Consider the following 16,455-nt stretch of genomic DNA (forward strand, 5'->3'; position numbering starts at 1 on the left):
CGTAATGGATGAATGTCTCTAGAAATGGTACTGCACAGCCTGAACTACCAAAATGAAACAAATCTTACACCATTGGAACCTCATTTGGCAGTAAAAAATATGATAATTGTTTTTTTTTTGCCCTTTTTTCTGGCAACAAAACGGACACCTTTTTTACAAGGAGTCATGTTTGCATTGACCACAATACCTGCAGTCATAATGCAAACAAAAAACATAACTGATAATGTATGCACTGTCCTTGAAGTTGATTGAACTGGTCTATGCAAACACGACTCCTTGTAAAAAGGTGTCAGTTTTGTTGCCAGATAAAAGGGTAAAATAACCAATTATCGAAACAAATCTTATTTCTGCATTTGCACTCCGGCCTTATGAGAATACAGAAGGCAATAGGTCACGCTTTGGCCAATTGCCCTTGTCGCAAGAATGAGCCACCAAAAAGATTTCCAATACCCATAAATGGCTTCCAATACCTAAAGGGTTTATTTTAAGACAAACTTTTAACAGGGAGCACTATTTGCTCACTACCTTGAGTTAATGTCGTTTAACACTTATTTACTAAAGTTTTTGTTGGGTTAGATCGTGTAAGGCTCGTTAAAACCCACCACCACCGGACAACCAACTAGTAAGGGTTGTCACATAACAGAACGTGCCAATTCGTCACGAGCACAGCACACCGGTGTGTTGGAGAGCTAAGCCGCAACATTTACAATCCGTGACGAATTGGCATGTGACAAACCTTAGTTGGCCGTCTGGTTTTAAAAACACATTTACGTGATCAAACCCAAACTATTATAGATATTGGTCAAAAGCTTGTGTTAAACCGACTTATTCACGTAGTATTCCTCCAATACTTCCCTATTGGACCTCCGAAATTATGCAACTTACATGACTAGACATTGCATATAAAAACACGATACTGTAGCCATTACACTTATGGAAGGGCAAACACGATGCAATGTTATACGCTGGTTGTACAGTCCAAATCTTACGACATTAAATGCTTAACATGGAGCATCTTAAACCCATGGTGCAACACGAGACAAAGTGGAGCAGCAATAAGGGCCAGCCCAGCTTGTTCAATGCTGTTGTTGCCACATTTGAGTCCTTGCATTCAGGCACCCAAGGTGCGACTGGAACCTTCAGCGTGGCTTGACAACGTATGCCCACCTCTTCCCATATGGGCAATGCAGTTTGTACACGAAGTATTTTAGCAACCCGATTCAAGTTCATTTATAAGGTATAGCCTGGTGAGCCATTCTGCTCTTGAATCATTCCTGTCACTTACATAAGCACCATTGGATGTACATTACAATTTGTATTAGTCCAAACCAGAATGCAGGCTTTAGTTAAGATTGAAAAAAGGTACTGTTCACCCAAGTTACTGGGTTGGCAAAGTGCATTTGGCATTTTGTCAAAGTTGGCTTGAGGCCAAGCAGTGTTAGATATGAAAGGCAAGAAAAAAACCTTAATTAAAATGGGAAAAGCTAAGCTAGTTTCTCATCCATATGTATTGAAGTCCCATTTTATATTCGAGGGTTAGAAATTGCATTCTCACATGCCAGTTTGAGCAGATACGGTTCAAGTTTATGGGCATCCTGCCATTGTGTTAACCTCGCCCACCATGCAGAGCTATTGTATCGACAGCTTTGAAAGGACGTCTTATTTTCAATGCATATTGGTTTAGTCTAGTGCTTTGGGTCTTGGGAGCCACATTAAGGGGCTACCATTTCACGAATGTGCTGGCTGAAGTTACCCACGAGAATTGCACCACAAGCAGCTTAATTTCATGAAACTTTATTTGTAACCACAATAACGAATTATTGGGAATGCACATGGTCACGTCAGATACCAAAAACCACGGGAAACATCACTATGCAAACACACAAGGCAATTTATTAAGTGCAACACAAAGACTAAGGCAATTAAATGCACATCACTGGTCCTGGTCAGTAAGGCAAAGATGTATTAGATGTAAGATTGCAATACTGGTCTAGAATATCCAATTCCTCGTTTGGCACATGCATAGACCCCCCCCCACCCCTCTCCAAAAAGCACAATTTAAGTAGGAATGCTCAGGCTTTTTTACATTAAAGATGTCATCCATTTTCACCACGACTTCATTTAGATACTCTTCACGCGGGATATGTTAAGAGAGTACAAAATCCAAGGCAATCCAAATGACGTTAAAGCCAGTTTTTGCACCATTACCGGCAAAGGCTACCTGGGCGACAAACGTGTCTCTACGGGGCAGCAGAGAAATGCACCACCAGGCAAAGGGGGGGGGGGGCTCCTCTACCTCCAAGTCTCAGCACCAAGGGAATTTCACATTGTTAGATTGGTGCACTTTAAGGTCGTGGGCTGCTAATGCCACATTTGAGATGAAGTGCATCATAAAGCTTCAATACAATATTTTGGTTGAAATTGATATTTTTAGAAACAGGTTCAGGATTACAAGTGCAATGTATTATATAAAACCTGTCTGCATCTTGGGGGTTAAACACATCCTATAAACATGACATGCAACAACAACAACCTAGTCTTACATCTACAGGTCAAGGAGAAAGCAAGCCATTGAGCAAATACTGTAAACAATCCCAAACACTACTCCTATGCCTTTTTCACAAACACTGGTAGTCTGACAACCTGCATTTTTCACAGAGGCATAAATTTGGTCCACATCAGGGACAAATGAAGGGGGCATGGGGGAGTGCGAGAGGAAAAAACCAACCCACTCTGCACATGATGCAGCGCCTTATTTATCCTGAAGCTCCTCTTCCTTCTTCGATTCAGCCTCCTTTGCATCATCTTTCTTGGCCCCTTCCTTTTTGGTATCATTCTTCTTGGATCCATCTTTCTTAGAATCATCTTTCTTGGACCCTTCCTTCTTGGATCCATCCTTCTTAGGACCCTTCTTTCTTGGAATCCTCCTTCTTGGAGGCATCTTTCTTGGGCTCTTCCTTCTCAGGCTCCTCCTCTGGTTCATCCTTCTCTGGCACCAAAATAACTTTCCCAATGTTCTTGCGCTCATGCATTTGCCTCATCGCATCACCCACCTGCAGGGAAGCAGTTGCATGCAGGGTTATGCATAAAGTAGGTTTCAAAAGGGAAACTGAAGGTTGTTACGGTGCCAACTAACCCACGAGTTTAAAAAATAAAATTGGAGTTTAACTTTAGTACCATCAAAATGCATGGCATAAAACTGACATTTAAACGTTTCAGAAAATAAAGAATTCCCCAGCAAAAGGATTTTTGGTCAATTACTTTGGTGCTTTAAAAAATTGCAGTTACCTCTACAATGGCTGGAATGACAAAGCACTATCCTTTACCTACAATCAGCAGCACAAGTCAGATAAAAGGCTGTTCAACTATTAGCTATTGAAACATTGAGGGGTCAAATAAAGCTGCGTCACAATTGGACACATTTCCTGTCAGCTAAGAATTGTTTCAAGCAAGATTCGATGTCAATTACCTTGCAGCCACAAAAGAGAAATTGGAAACTTTAAGGTGTTAGACATTCCCACTCAAGTAATAAAATTGGCATCACAGCAGCCATGTTGCATTTGGATTGTTTTTCTGGTAGCCAATTGTAATGTAACGATTCATTACCTAGCAAACTGATATTCCCCTCTGTTTTTTAGCCCAAATACAAGCCACGTTTTTTGCACCATGTAGCTGTACACAACTGCGTAGCAGATCCAAAATAAAAATCTGACCTTCTCAAAAGCCCAAGTAGAGTCGATGCGTGGTTTGATGTGACCCTGGCGGTAAAGGTCAAGTAGACTGTTCACCACCGAGCGCACCAATTCCACTTCCTCATCCAGGTAGCCCAGGTGGTAACCGCTCACTGCACGGTTTGAGCGCAGCAATTGCATCGCGCTGACATTGAAGGAGCGTAGCCAGTTCTTGGCCAGAGAAAAGACGCTCGTCTTTTCTCCAGTAGAAAAATTTGCTGCACCTGGGGATTGGGTGGTCAAGGGAACGTTAAGAATCATCTTTTGAAAGCAGTTGTGAAATTAAACTTGTATCAAGCCTACACAGCTGAAATAAGCTTTGCATGTACACCAATAGTGGTTCAAGTTGAACAATGACAAAAGCACATTGCAACGACCCGCATAAAATTAGGAAGGTGGACATAACAGCAGGAACAGTATCACTTGGGTGCAAGTCCTACTTTGGAAAGTGTGTGTTGGTTTCCGGTATAGGCAAGCAAATACCACAGGACTAGGAAGCCACTTGACAAAGTTGGAAAAGGCCAAGAACGATTATACCAATTTTCAAACTGATTAAATAGTGGTATAAACACTTAAGAATATTTTAGCTAGCTATTACAAGTGTAACTAGTTTATTACCCGGCAAGCAAAGCTATAAAATTGGGTTTAATAAAAACGCACATCAGTAAAAGCAAAGTTAGAGTAAATAAACATTGCAATAAAAATGTATTCAGGTTAAATAGGTTATCAAATAGCATGTCGTTTGCTACATTCCAACGTTAATATCAAAACTGGGATGTTTTTAATCCGTTGGGGGCGATCGAATTGTAAATTATTATTGTTTAACAAAAACCAGTTTGAAAACAAGTGGTGGAATAATTTCAGGAAGGCCATTAAATAACCCAAGCATAAACTTTGCTCCATGAGCCAGAGGAGGAAGCAAGGCCGGAATTGCCGGGGTGGCATCCAGACCAAAAAAAAGTTGGAGCGGCCATTTGGCAAGCTTGTCAGTTCAACCTCACACTTCCTGTTTGTGCATGGTCTGGGCCCCATAGGAAGGCAACGAGTGGAACGTTTGTTGAATGCTTATTCAACTCACAGCCAATGCATTTAGGCAAGCCAAAGGCAGCACTCCATGGTTAACTTCAAAAACACTACCGAAGCCACACATTCCAGCGAGGATTCCTTACCATAAATCACCATCTTGCCCATAGGCTTCAGCAGGTTATAATTCTTGGCGTTGTCACTTCCTCCCAGCGGATCCAGTACAATATCAACACCTTTAAAAAAGGATGTCAGTATTAGGCGTCATGAAAATGCTACAGTTGTTAACACCGATAAAAAACTGCGCTGGAGCACAAGGCAAATTTGGGAAGGACCATGATGAAATTAGCTTACCTTTTGGTGAAATCTTGCGAACTTCAGCAACATAGTCGAGGGAGCGATAATCAATTGGGTGCGTGACACCCTGCTCTCTAATAATGTCGTGCTTGCAAGCTGAAGCGGTTCCAAAGAGTGTCACGTTGGGAACAGTCTTGCAAAGCTGGGTGGCTGCAATGCCAACACCACCTACCATGCAGATAAAAGGTGGAGGTTAAGATGAAATGCTATTTCAAAGGAAAACCTTGCATGCAAGGGAGTTATAGCAATATATTCTACATCTAAAAATAATCTCAAGTGTTGCAATTGGATGCACCAGTTTCAAAGGTTAGGCCTTGAACTCGTGCATACTTTGCTTAAATACAAAGGCCATTAGAAGTTAAATATAATCCAGACTGTAATGAGAACTGGACTTTTAATGCATTCTTTAAATTAAAATACTAATGTTATAAAATGGCAAACGCTTGTTAACTAACTTTGGTCCACCAGGAAAAAAAAAATTCAGGATGTAAATTAGTTCCTAGCCTCTCATGTTGAAGAGTAAACCTTCATGACCTAAACGGCATGGTGAAGCTTTCATAAAGCAGTTTGTTGCATTATAAAGCTGTGTAAAGGACCCATTGAAAAGCAAGAAATTTTGATGTCAAATTGCACCACAGGGCTTTAAACTCAAAACTGCACAGGTCACCGAATTAATATTAAGGCAAGGAAGCGAAAAATTTCAGAAATGCTTAAAATTATGGTCCCATATCAGGGCCATTACTTGTAGCCACAAATTAGGGCAAACCTAAACGATATAAACACTTGTTACATCAATGCAGCTCATTAAGTTACCACTTGAAACATTTGGCTTCAGTAAAAAAACCGCAGCTCAAATATGCCAACTGGATTTCGTTTCAGTTAATCCATGTAACAATGCAAGGATTGAAAGATTAGGATCTTCACACCACAGGTAGAGATTAGCATTAGATACATAATTTATAAACCTGACGGCATATGTAAATCAGTGTTATACTTTAGGGCAATGAAGTTCAAATTTGGGAATAAACTACAAATGAATATTTTTAAAGAATCATGGGGAAGCCAGCATCCATTACATGCACTTACCATTTAAAATGCATCCAAATGGATGTCCATTAGCTAGTACTAAATGCTATTTTCCACGTTTGTTTGACCACAACAGCAATTGTCAGGCTCTACACACTTAAATGCAACGTTGCTTTTTGTAAGACGTGCAATTAGACCAGCAGAGATGTAAAGGTGAAAACGCATATGGTTTTTATCTACTATGCGTTTTATGGGCACAGTAACCAACGTGCTAAAGGCATGCTCCACTGGCCCAACAGCACTTCAAAAACCCCACAACCTCAGCCAAGACGATCCAAAATTGCTTCTGCATTTGAAGCCTTTGCACTATGGAGTCAAGCATTCAGTTTAGCACACGACCAGTCCATTCAAAAAAGCAGTTCACCACTATTGTACAATACCTGCAGCCATGTGGAGGAGGACACTCTTGCCCTCTCTCAAGTTGGCAAAATCAAAGAGCATCATGTATGCTGTTATGTAGTTGACAGGAATTGCCGCTCCCTCTTCAAAGCTCATTTCATCTGGCATGATAAAGGTCTTGGTAGCTGCCACACAAACAAGGCTCTGCCATAGCCCACCACGGTTCACCACCAACACACGGTCTCCCACCTGTATAAAAAAACAGGTTAAAAGCAGCACGTGACAATTTAAAACTGCACATAGATAGTCACCTTCAAAAAATAAGTACACCTAGCCTAAAATGGCAACCGCAATAAGGGCATTGCACCCAGCTGTACACAATGCACACCGCATGGATGTATTTTCTGGACTCGCATCTTGGCAATGTTCAACATTGCATGTCGATTTATATAAAAAGGGCCCTTTAAAAAGAAGTGACGTAGAGGGAACTTTGCGTTTCAATCTCCCCATCCCCCCATAGGGTTGCTGCAAGCTTTCAAATATTAGCATCAAGTTCCCGATAAAAAAACAAATTCACCGCCAATTACACAGCATTAAAAATCACCGTTTAAAAAAATAAAATTGTAAAACAATCTAGTCACGACATTAAAACGGTAATAGAATAGTAACCCCATCCCTCCCCCCCTAAATAAACATAGGGTTGTATGTATGACACTTAAAAAAATATGAAGCTTGGACAATATTAGCAAAGCACCACCACCATCACACGGCAGACAATGGGAGAAGAGGCCGTGCTGCAACAGAGCACATGAGCAGCCCACACCCCCCAGCGTGCCACGCCCGAGTAGCCCCCCTCCCCCATCACGCATTCTCTGCACGACGCATACATTTTTTTTAAACCCATTTTTTGTAACGGTCATTTTTTTTCTAATGCATATTGGGTCAATCCTGTTGCGAATAAAAAGATACGCGTGCGAAATTAACTGAAAAAATTTACGGCTAAAGGCATTTAGATTTTTCGACAATTTTTTTTATTAACTGGAGGTTTTCGGCAGACGAGTCACCGGGACATTCTGCAGTCACGCCATGCCTTTAAGGGGGCCTCAGAACGTTGAGGACATAGATTTAAAATAAGGCCAGGATTAAAATATGGTCGTGCAAAGGCACGCGTACATTGTGCGATGCTATTAAGAAAAACACGCAATTCCGAAGCTCCATCTTCAAATGCAATTATGCAATGCATTGCAATAGGCCGCTTAATTTCTGAAAGCCTCGATAAAAAATTAAGTATAGCCGACCGTTAGGAATTATTCCCTGGCAAAAAAAAAAAATAAAAGCCCTTACCTGGTAATAAAGGCCTGGGTGCTGTAACAAAAATGGACTGACCACCCCATTTAAATGCAACTGGTGGCAGTGTAGGACAGTCTCAGGGGTTACACCTCGATTGGTATACAGTATAGCTTCGTTTCGGCAATTGAAGACATTATGGAACGGCTGGTGGTCACGTTTATCCAGACTTGCTAGTTCGTATGAAAAATGCAAGTGCAAATTAGGTAGACATGCCACAATGAAAACGATGGATATCTAACCAATTACGCAGAGACACCCATTATACCGCCAGTAAACAAATCGCATCCATTTCCTCGGCTCTGACCACACGGACAAACAAAGTTGACCAATTACCAGCATTAAACCAGGGCCCTCTAAGGTTCACCCTGCTCCTAATCTTAAAAAAAACCATACAAGAGCCCCCCCCCCCCCTGCGTTGCACGTCCCACTGCGGTACGCACAAAAAAAAAATCGGTCCAATAAAATCCGCCACACCTTCACCCACAACGACAATGCCACCACAGGGCCCACATCCACACCTCAAAAACCACCACAACTCACGTTTCGGTCTTCGACCCCTTCGCCCACGGCGTCGATCTCCCCAGCGCACTCCATGCCAAGCACGACTGGCGGCTTCTTGGGAAGGCAGTCGTAGAGGCCCTGGCGAGCCATGAGCTCGGCGAAGTTGAGGCCGCACGCGTGGACCCGAATTCTCACCTCCCCGGCCGCGGGCACCATGGGCCCCGTGCGCCGCTCCACCCTCAGCTTGTCGTAGCCGCCGAAACCCGTCAGCACCACGGCTTTGTACTGCTCCCCGGGCTGCGCATCTTCCTTGGTGGGAGTCGGCTCTTCCTTGCTGGGGGGCTGCTGCTGCTGCTGCTGTTCGTCTTCTTTGCCGGGAGTCTCTTCTTGTTGAGTTTCGACCTTTTGCTCCGAAGCTTCGGGCTGCTGCTGTGGCTGCCCCCCCGCCTCAGATTGATCACCACCAGGGGCCGTCGCCTCTTCGGCCACGGCGGGCTGATCGCCGCCTTCTGCGCTCATTATCACCGCTGTTGCTGCTGCTGCCCGAAGAGAGGAATATAATCTGGGTGATTGCACAGGAGAAAGCCCGCGAGTATAAAGACGTCTCCCTCCAAATGGAAGCGTGGGTTTTGGTTGTCGTTCAAAAAGTCTGGAGAGGTCACTTAGACAGTAACCGTCTGTCTGCGTGGGGTCCCTGGAGCAGCCGGAAGATTCCTCGGCGGGGAAGAAGGGCGAGCCGTGGAGCGCCACCTGACCGATCACAGTCAGACGCTGAGTCGAGTCGCTCTTTGCCGGTGGGCGGAGCCGCTTTTATCTGCGGGGGAAGCGGCTTGGCCCCGCCCCCATCCGGCTTGCACGCCCCGCCCCTCCCCCACCGCCCCCTCCCCCCCCTCGCCCCCTCGCCCCGCCCCCTCGCCCCGCCCCCTCCCCCCCCGCCACCCTCCCCCCACGGCCGTAAATTACAATTCGCCTTTGGCTGGTTGGTTGACGATCACAATTACATTTCGATGTAAAGCTTTCGTGACTGCAGGGATTCATCTTCTTGGTTCTTTCGGTGAAGTCGTCACGTAGAACGGCTGGTTGCGTTGTGGCCGAAACGTCGTGAGAATTTATTTTATTATGTTTTATTTTTATTATTTTATTATTTCCATTCTACGTGACTCTAGCGAAAGAAGCAAGAAGATGATCACAATTACACTTCGCAATCGCCCCTCGCCGTAATGCACGTGGCCACGCACAACTTGTTACGCAATACACCGGTGACGATGATTGTCGAGGGGTGGGGGGGGGGGCCGCGCCCTCGACGCCCGCTCCCATTGGCTGCTGCGGCCTCGGCGCTAATTGAGCTCCGCGGTCGCCGTGGCAACGCGCGCTGCAGCAGCAGCAGCAGCAAGCTAATTAGCAGCAGCAGCCGCAGCAGCAGCAGCAATGCAAGTGGAAGGATCTAGATGAAGAGGGAGGAAGATGTGATGCGATGGGAAAGAGAGATGGTGCATGTGCAGGGGCAGCGTGGGAGAAGAAGGTTGCCACGGGCTGAGTGCGACAAACCGCGTGGAAGCAGCAGCAGTAGCAGATAATTAGCGCAGAGACGGGCTGGGTGGGTCTTGTCAGCTGATTAGCAAGGGCAGTGGGGAGGGGGGGTGTGGGGCAGGTGTCGGCCTAAGGTGTACGGGGTGAAAATAATAATAATAAAATAATAATAATAATAAATCAGGTATTTTCATTTATTATTATTTTTATTTTATTATTTTATTTACCTACGTGACTTTATCGAAAAAAAATCTTAAGAGTATGAATCCTTGCAGTCACGAAAGCTTCGAGTCTCGAAGAAAAAAAAGTGTGCGGAATGGGGGACCATTGTTAGCGAGCAACGCCACTCAATTATCCCCCAACCCCACCCCGCCCCCTGCGATTACAATCGATGTCCCGCATCCATAACGAATCGATTACGGATCCCGATTACGTGCGTCTCGTTCGTATTGCCAGTATGCACGGTACTCTGTGTATGTTGGACTTATATTCTTGGTTCTTTCAGTAAAGTCACGTAGAAGGGAAACAATAAAATCATGAAAAATAGATATTTTCATTTATTATTCTTTAATTTTTATTATTTTTTACCTACGTGACTTTACCGAAGTATGAATCCTTGCAGTCACGAAAGCTTCAAATCTAGAATTAATTCTCACGACGTTGCTTGTGTTGCAGTCGAAACGTTGTGAGAATTTATTGTTTTATATTTTTTATTATTTTATTGCTTCCCTTCTACGTGGCTTTACCGAAAGAACCAAAAATATGAATCCCTGCAGTCACGAAAGCTTTAAATCGAAATTTATGTTGGACTTCTTTCGCGCCGTACGTAGACAACCGCTAATCGGAGGTACTGCCTTGCTTTGTACTGTCTGTTGTACTGCCTCCTCCATACTTGGTGTGGACTGTCCTGTCTCTCTTTGTACTGCCCGTCTCGTTTATGCTGTTTAGTTTGGACTGTGTATCTCGCCTGTTATGTCTAACGTGTATTAGGGGCCGTCCATAAATGACGTCATGCGATTTTGAAGATTTTTGACCCCCTCCCCCCATCGTCACACGGCGTCACAAAAAGTCAGACCCCCCCCCCTCAAATATGACGTCACAAAGCTCTGCCCCCCCCCCCCAAAAAAAATTAAACATGCTTCAAATCGCTTTAAACTATTGTCATTGTAGTGCGTATTTAATGTGGCGCTGCACTCTGATGTTGTAGGAGCAAACATTGATTAAAACGTCTATTTAATTAAGTAGAACGTGTTGTCTATATTTACATTTGAAGTTTCGCATTTTGATGTGACGTCAGATTTCTCACCCCCCCCCCCCCTCGTCACACATCGTCACAAATATCTGACCCCCACCCCACCCCCCTAGGTGCGTGACGTCATTTATGGACGGCCCCTTATTCCTCTCTGTGCTGTCTCGTTTGCTGTACTGTCGACACCACGTGACCTGTCCCGGTTGGGTCGTGCGCTTTCCCCTCTTTACGACTGTGCCTCGTTTGTTGCATTTGGATTATTGTGACTCGTTGGACATTCCCGTCATTCTCTCGTTTACTCTGCTCTGTTTGCACTGGAGTACCCACGCTCCATCTCGAATACATTTTGCATAGGTCGAAGATGATCAATCCCTTCGTGCACGTGTTTAATCAGTGCTCGCAATTCCGCATGGATGTTTAATTGGTATCCATTGCAGGTGTAATCGTTCGGCTGCGGCTTTCAAATTGCACATTCCCATAACTGGGCTGTCGTCATCGCGTGTGTGGTGATTTAATCGTGTCACAGAGCCACGATGAGTTCAAGTTTGCACGGAAAATCTGCACAAATAATGCCGGGTTGCCCAGGTCTTGGCACTGTTGAGAACCGAACAAGGGATGCAGACACCCCTAACCTCGTGATCTGGAGAGAGAGAAAAAAAATCCATTCAACCCACTCAACAACAACAACAACACTCGCCGCTTCAGTGTGCATTGCACATCAACAACGCCTTCAAATGTTTTCCCTCCACCCCCACAATGACGCATTGACAGTACAGCAAGTATAGGTTCGCTGAACCGCACGTACTCGGAATAAGGAATCGTCGCAAATCATCCGTAAGCAAGACCTTTGGTGGGGCTCGGGGAGAAAAAAAATAAAGAGAGTGCTGCGATGAAGACTGTACGTAACTCGATTGTTGCAATGTCACTTGTGTGTGGGCGTCAGGCCAAATGTTCGCCTCGTTCGCTCTCGCCGAGCACTCGAGACGCCCTGCGCTGGGCAATGGAAATCTGTTGAAGTGCAGGGAGTGGTGATCTTGCAGTATTGGCTCACTGTAGCGCAAGCCACCCGAAGCGGACAACTTCCTCTGCTGGGGTTTAAAATGAACGGGATCCCAAAGTTGTAACCTCCCCCTTGTAAAAAACGAAGCGGGAGGATACGCACCCAAACATCCTCGCTATGTGATGATGATGACGATGATGATGGTGGTGTATTGCTTGATGGACCGATTCGCCTTGCTGCACGGGCAACTTAGTCCTGCTAGGTGGCGCTATAAACTCTACGAGCCAGATACACTGACAAAAAACTGAAAGGATCCATGAGTTGTCATGGAGACGAAGGGCAAACAGCACATTAAGCCGCCCCAAAAGCGAATCCCACCTTTAACCCTGTAACCATATAACTCGAATATCCAACCGGTACTCGTCCCACCCCTTAAATACACCAACCCCATGTTGACATTCTTTCTCAACCTTAACAATCTGACAACAAACTGCACAGTCACCAGGACTGTACCATTGGCTTCAAACCAGGCCACTCTTGCAAATGAGACCATCCTGGTCTCGATTTAAAGCTTTCGTGACTGCAGGGATTCATATTCTTGGTTCTTTCGGTAAAGCCACGTAGAAGGGAAATAATAAAATAATAAAAATATTAAACAATACAATTCTCACGACGTTTCGACTGCAACACACGCAATCATCGTCAGGTGTGAAAACCGCAGCAAGAAAATGTGTTTCCCTTCTACGTGACATTACCGAAAGAACCAAGAATATACATCCTGGTTTTGTTGAGTTCTGAGCTGGTTAAAAGAAAAAAAACGCGCCCTAAATTTACTTGTCTCAACAGGCCTACGTGTTACAGCGATTTAAAAAAAAAAAAAGATCCACCGCTGGATGAGGACCTACCCCGGTCCGTGTGGGTCATATTTGACCACACTTCACCACCTCCCTTTAGGCACGGCTGGCTACGTACGGTCGCGAAAGAAGTCCCAACATACACAAACAATGTCACACAAACCACGCCCTGGCGGTGCCGACCCCTGTACCCCTTTTAACCTCTTCCCTCCGTCTATAACAGGGTAGCCTATTCTTAGGTTTTTTCGGTAAAGTCACGTAGGTAAAACATTAAAATTAATAAAAGTAAAATAAAATAAAAATCATGATTTTTTATTTTATTTTAAAATAAAAATCACTTTTATTTTATTTTAAAATAAAAATCATGATTTTTATTTATTTTACTTTTATTAATTTTAATGTTTTACCTACGTGATTTTTATTTTATTTTATTTTTATAAATTTGAATGTTTTACCTACGTGACTTTACGGAAAAAACCTAAGAATATGAATCCTTGCAGTCACGAAAGCTTCAAATCTAGAGCAGGGTAGCCGTAGTAACCTGGGAGTAAAAGTCTGTGGGGAAAACGATGCACACAAACAGGGCCTCGTGGAGGCCACGCGTCCACATCACTGGCTTCCTGGGATCCCGGCAAGAGGAAGGAAACGATGACAATGTGGCACCAATTGCATTCTGTCGCGGGTAACGTGAGAAGTTTCCCATCCCACACCGAAGTCTGCCTCTGAACTGGAGGCGTATGGTGGTGTGGGTGTGTGGGACGACCCGTGTCAGTGACTTGCCACGGGTTGGCTTACGCACGGTGCGACAAACACATTTCAACACAGAGATTACACACGTAGAGAGTGGGAGGGGGGTGCTGTTGAGGTGTCATCATTTACAGCACTGGACTTGCAATTCAGATCCCGCCAAATCGGTTGAAACAATGGGCACGTTTTATTTAAACAAAAAAAACCCATCCCAGCCTTGCGTCTACTCGGCAAAGATGAATGCGATCGCCACAATTCGTCGTTTAGTCTGTCGCGAATTGTGGGGTAAAATGCGGCCACTCCCACCTCTCACAAAACGTCTGACCAGTGCGGAAGAGTAGACCAAACACCCCGTATAGAGAGGGGTGACTCTCTAAATCGCCCTCTAGCGGGAGGCCCTCGTGTCAGCAAACTGGTAATGAAAAAAGCGATTCTAGAATTGAAGCTTCCGTGACTGCAAGGATTCATACTCTTAGGTTTTTTCGGTAAAGTGACGTAGATAAAAAATAAAATTAAAATTAATAAAAGTAATAATATAAATAAAATAAAATAATAAATCACGACGTTTCGGAGGCAACACAAGTCTCCGTCATCAGGTGGGACCGTCACAGCCAGATTTGCTGTATCAAGTGAGGCAAAAATTCCAAGATGCAAGTTCTTAAATACAAGTTAAGGGGGGGGGAGGTGGGAGGAGCTTATCTGAGTGTGGTAGCCAATGAATGGAACGTATTGGGGGTGGGGGGCTAAAAGAGAACAACAGGTGCACATGCTAAAGGTGCACATGCTAGAAGAGAACCACACTGCGCATGTTGTTTAACCCAGTGTTGGTGACAACCCAAATACAAAAAAGGAGAGTACTGTTAAACGCTGGGGATGTTAACACTCGGTGAAGTAGAATAGTACCTGTCAAATAAGATGGTCCAAAAATGTGTAGTTAAATCTTTTTTGAATGGTTAATAACATCTTTCCTATGATTACTCAGTTTGTACCCATCATCACGGTTGAAGAGGAAGAAAGCGATGTCGCTCATTCCTCCTCGATGTCACTGACGATGTTGGCAGCTCATTAACTTTGCACTATAATCCAACATGCTAATCTAAGTTCATTTCCTTTAACATGCCACGCTATTTATTACCTTTACACTATAATACCCCATTGATACTACTTCGGCTACCTTTGTTCTCAAAAACTTAGATAAACTTTTGCTGGTAACAACTTCTCTTCACAAGGCAGCAGACATCGCGGCTATCGCGAATTTTCACCTGAAGACGGGCACTTGTGTTGCTTTCGAAACATCGTGATTTATTTTGTTCTATTTCTACCCACGTGACTTTACCGAAAGAACCAAAGAGTATGGGATTCCTACAGTCACGAAAGCTTCAAATCAAGAATGATGTTAAATTTCGATTTAAAGCTTTCGTGACTGCAGGGATTATCTTCTTGGTTCTTTCGGTAAAGTCACGTAGAAGGGAAGTAATAAAATAATAAAAATAAAACATAATAAAATAATTCTCACGACGGCTGCTTGCGTTGTGGCCGAAACGTCGTGAGAATTATTTTATTTGGTTTTATTTTTATTATTTTATTACTTCCCTTCTACGTGACTTTACCGAAAGAACCAAGAAGAAGAATGATTTCTATTTAAAGCTTTCGTGACTGCAGGGATTCATCTTCTTGGTTCTTTCGGTAAAGTCACGAAAGAACCAAGAAGAGGAATGATGTTGACAGAGTTCGCGCCCCTCTGCAAACGCCAGAGGGAGCGCTGACCATGCTCCAGAAGTGGAGAATTGCTTTTCCTTCTAGATTTGAAGCTTACGTGACTGCAAGGATTCATATTCTCAGGTTTTTTTTCGGTAAAGTCACGTAGGTAAAAAATTAAAATTAATAAAAGTAAAATAAAAAATAAAATAAAAATCACGACGTTTCGGAGGCAACACAAGCTTCCGTCTTCAGGTGGAACCGTCGCAGCACGATAGCTGTATCAAGTGAGAGAAATTCCAATAACACAGTATTTGTATATATACTGGTTGAGGGTGGGAGGAGCCAAGGTAGGCCCTGAATATTATTTTTGTGAGGTTCGGTGCGGCTGAAGCACGCTGTTAGAAATTAGCCTTTGTTGTGTAAACTAGGTGCGGATGATGGAAAGGTGCATGTAAAAGGGACTGAGCCTTTCTGTTATGTAGAGATGATGCGGCTGAAATCGCTGCCAGGAAATGGGTCTTTGTTGTGTAGAATGGTTGACTGAGCCTATTATTATGTAGAGGTGGTGCGGCTTAAATCGCTGGCTTTCGCGACCAATATCATCCATAATAAAGGTTTTTGGGTTATATCGCGTAAATATATAAATGTGTCGTTACTCAGATTGTAAATGTTGTGGCTTGGCTCTCCAACACACCGGTGTTGCTGTATTAGTGACGAATTGGCCACGTTCTGTTTACGTGACATAACCTCACTAGTTGGCTGTGTCGGGTGGTGGCGGGTTTTAACGACACATTTATACATTTACGTGATCTAACCCAAAAACCTCGATTATGAATCGTTTTTCCTCTAGTCCAATGTTCATAATTGCCAAACAACCGCCACCACCACCACCCCCACAGTTGATGGGACATAATTAGTGTAATCACGAATGAAAGTTTTGCTTCGTGTTGACGTTTACAACGTCAAGCGAGCCAAGTTATTGTTCGC

At 43.9% G+C, this 16,455-nt stretch overlaps 1 protein-coding gene across 1 annotated transcript; it reads right to left on the reverse strand.

The window, feature by feature from the left end:
- Positions 1 to 1,778: 1,778 nt before the first annotated feature.
- Positions 1,779 to 9,178, reverse strand: LOC133345286 (synaptic vesicle membrane protein VAT-1 homolog). The gene is given in 7 exon segments (XM_061555920.1): positions 1,779 to 2,902; positions 2,904 to 3,053; positions 3,714 to 3,955; positions 4,901 to 4,990; positions 5,109 to 5,279; positions 6,578 to 6,785; positions 8,427 to 9,178. Coding segments are annotated over 7 exon segments (1,491 nt in total). The 5' UTR covers positions 8,907 to 9,178; the 3' UTR covers positions 1,779 to 2,752.
- Positions 9,179 to 16,455: the final 7,277 nt, after the last annotated feature.

Source organism: Lethenteron reissneri, chromosome 21, assembly GCF_015708825.2.
Source record: "Lethenteron reissneri isolate LAM-NWPU_2019-01 chromosome 21, ASM1570882v1, whole genome shotgun sequence".
NCBI classification, from domain to species: domain Eukaryota; kingdom Metazoa; phylum Chordata; class Hyperoartia; order Petromyzontiformes; family Petromyzontidae; genus Lethenteron; species Lethenteron reissneri.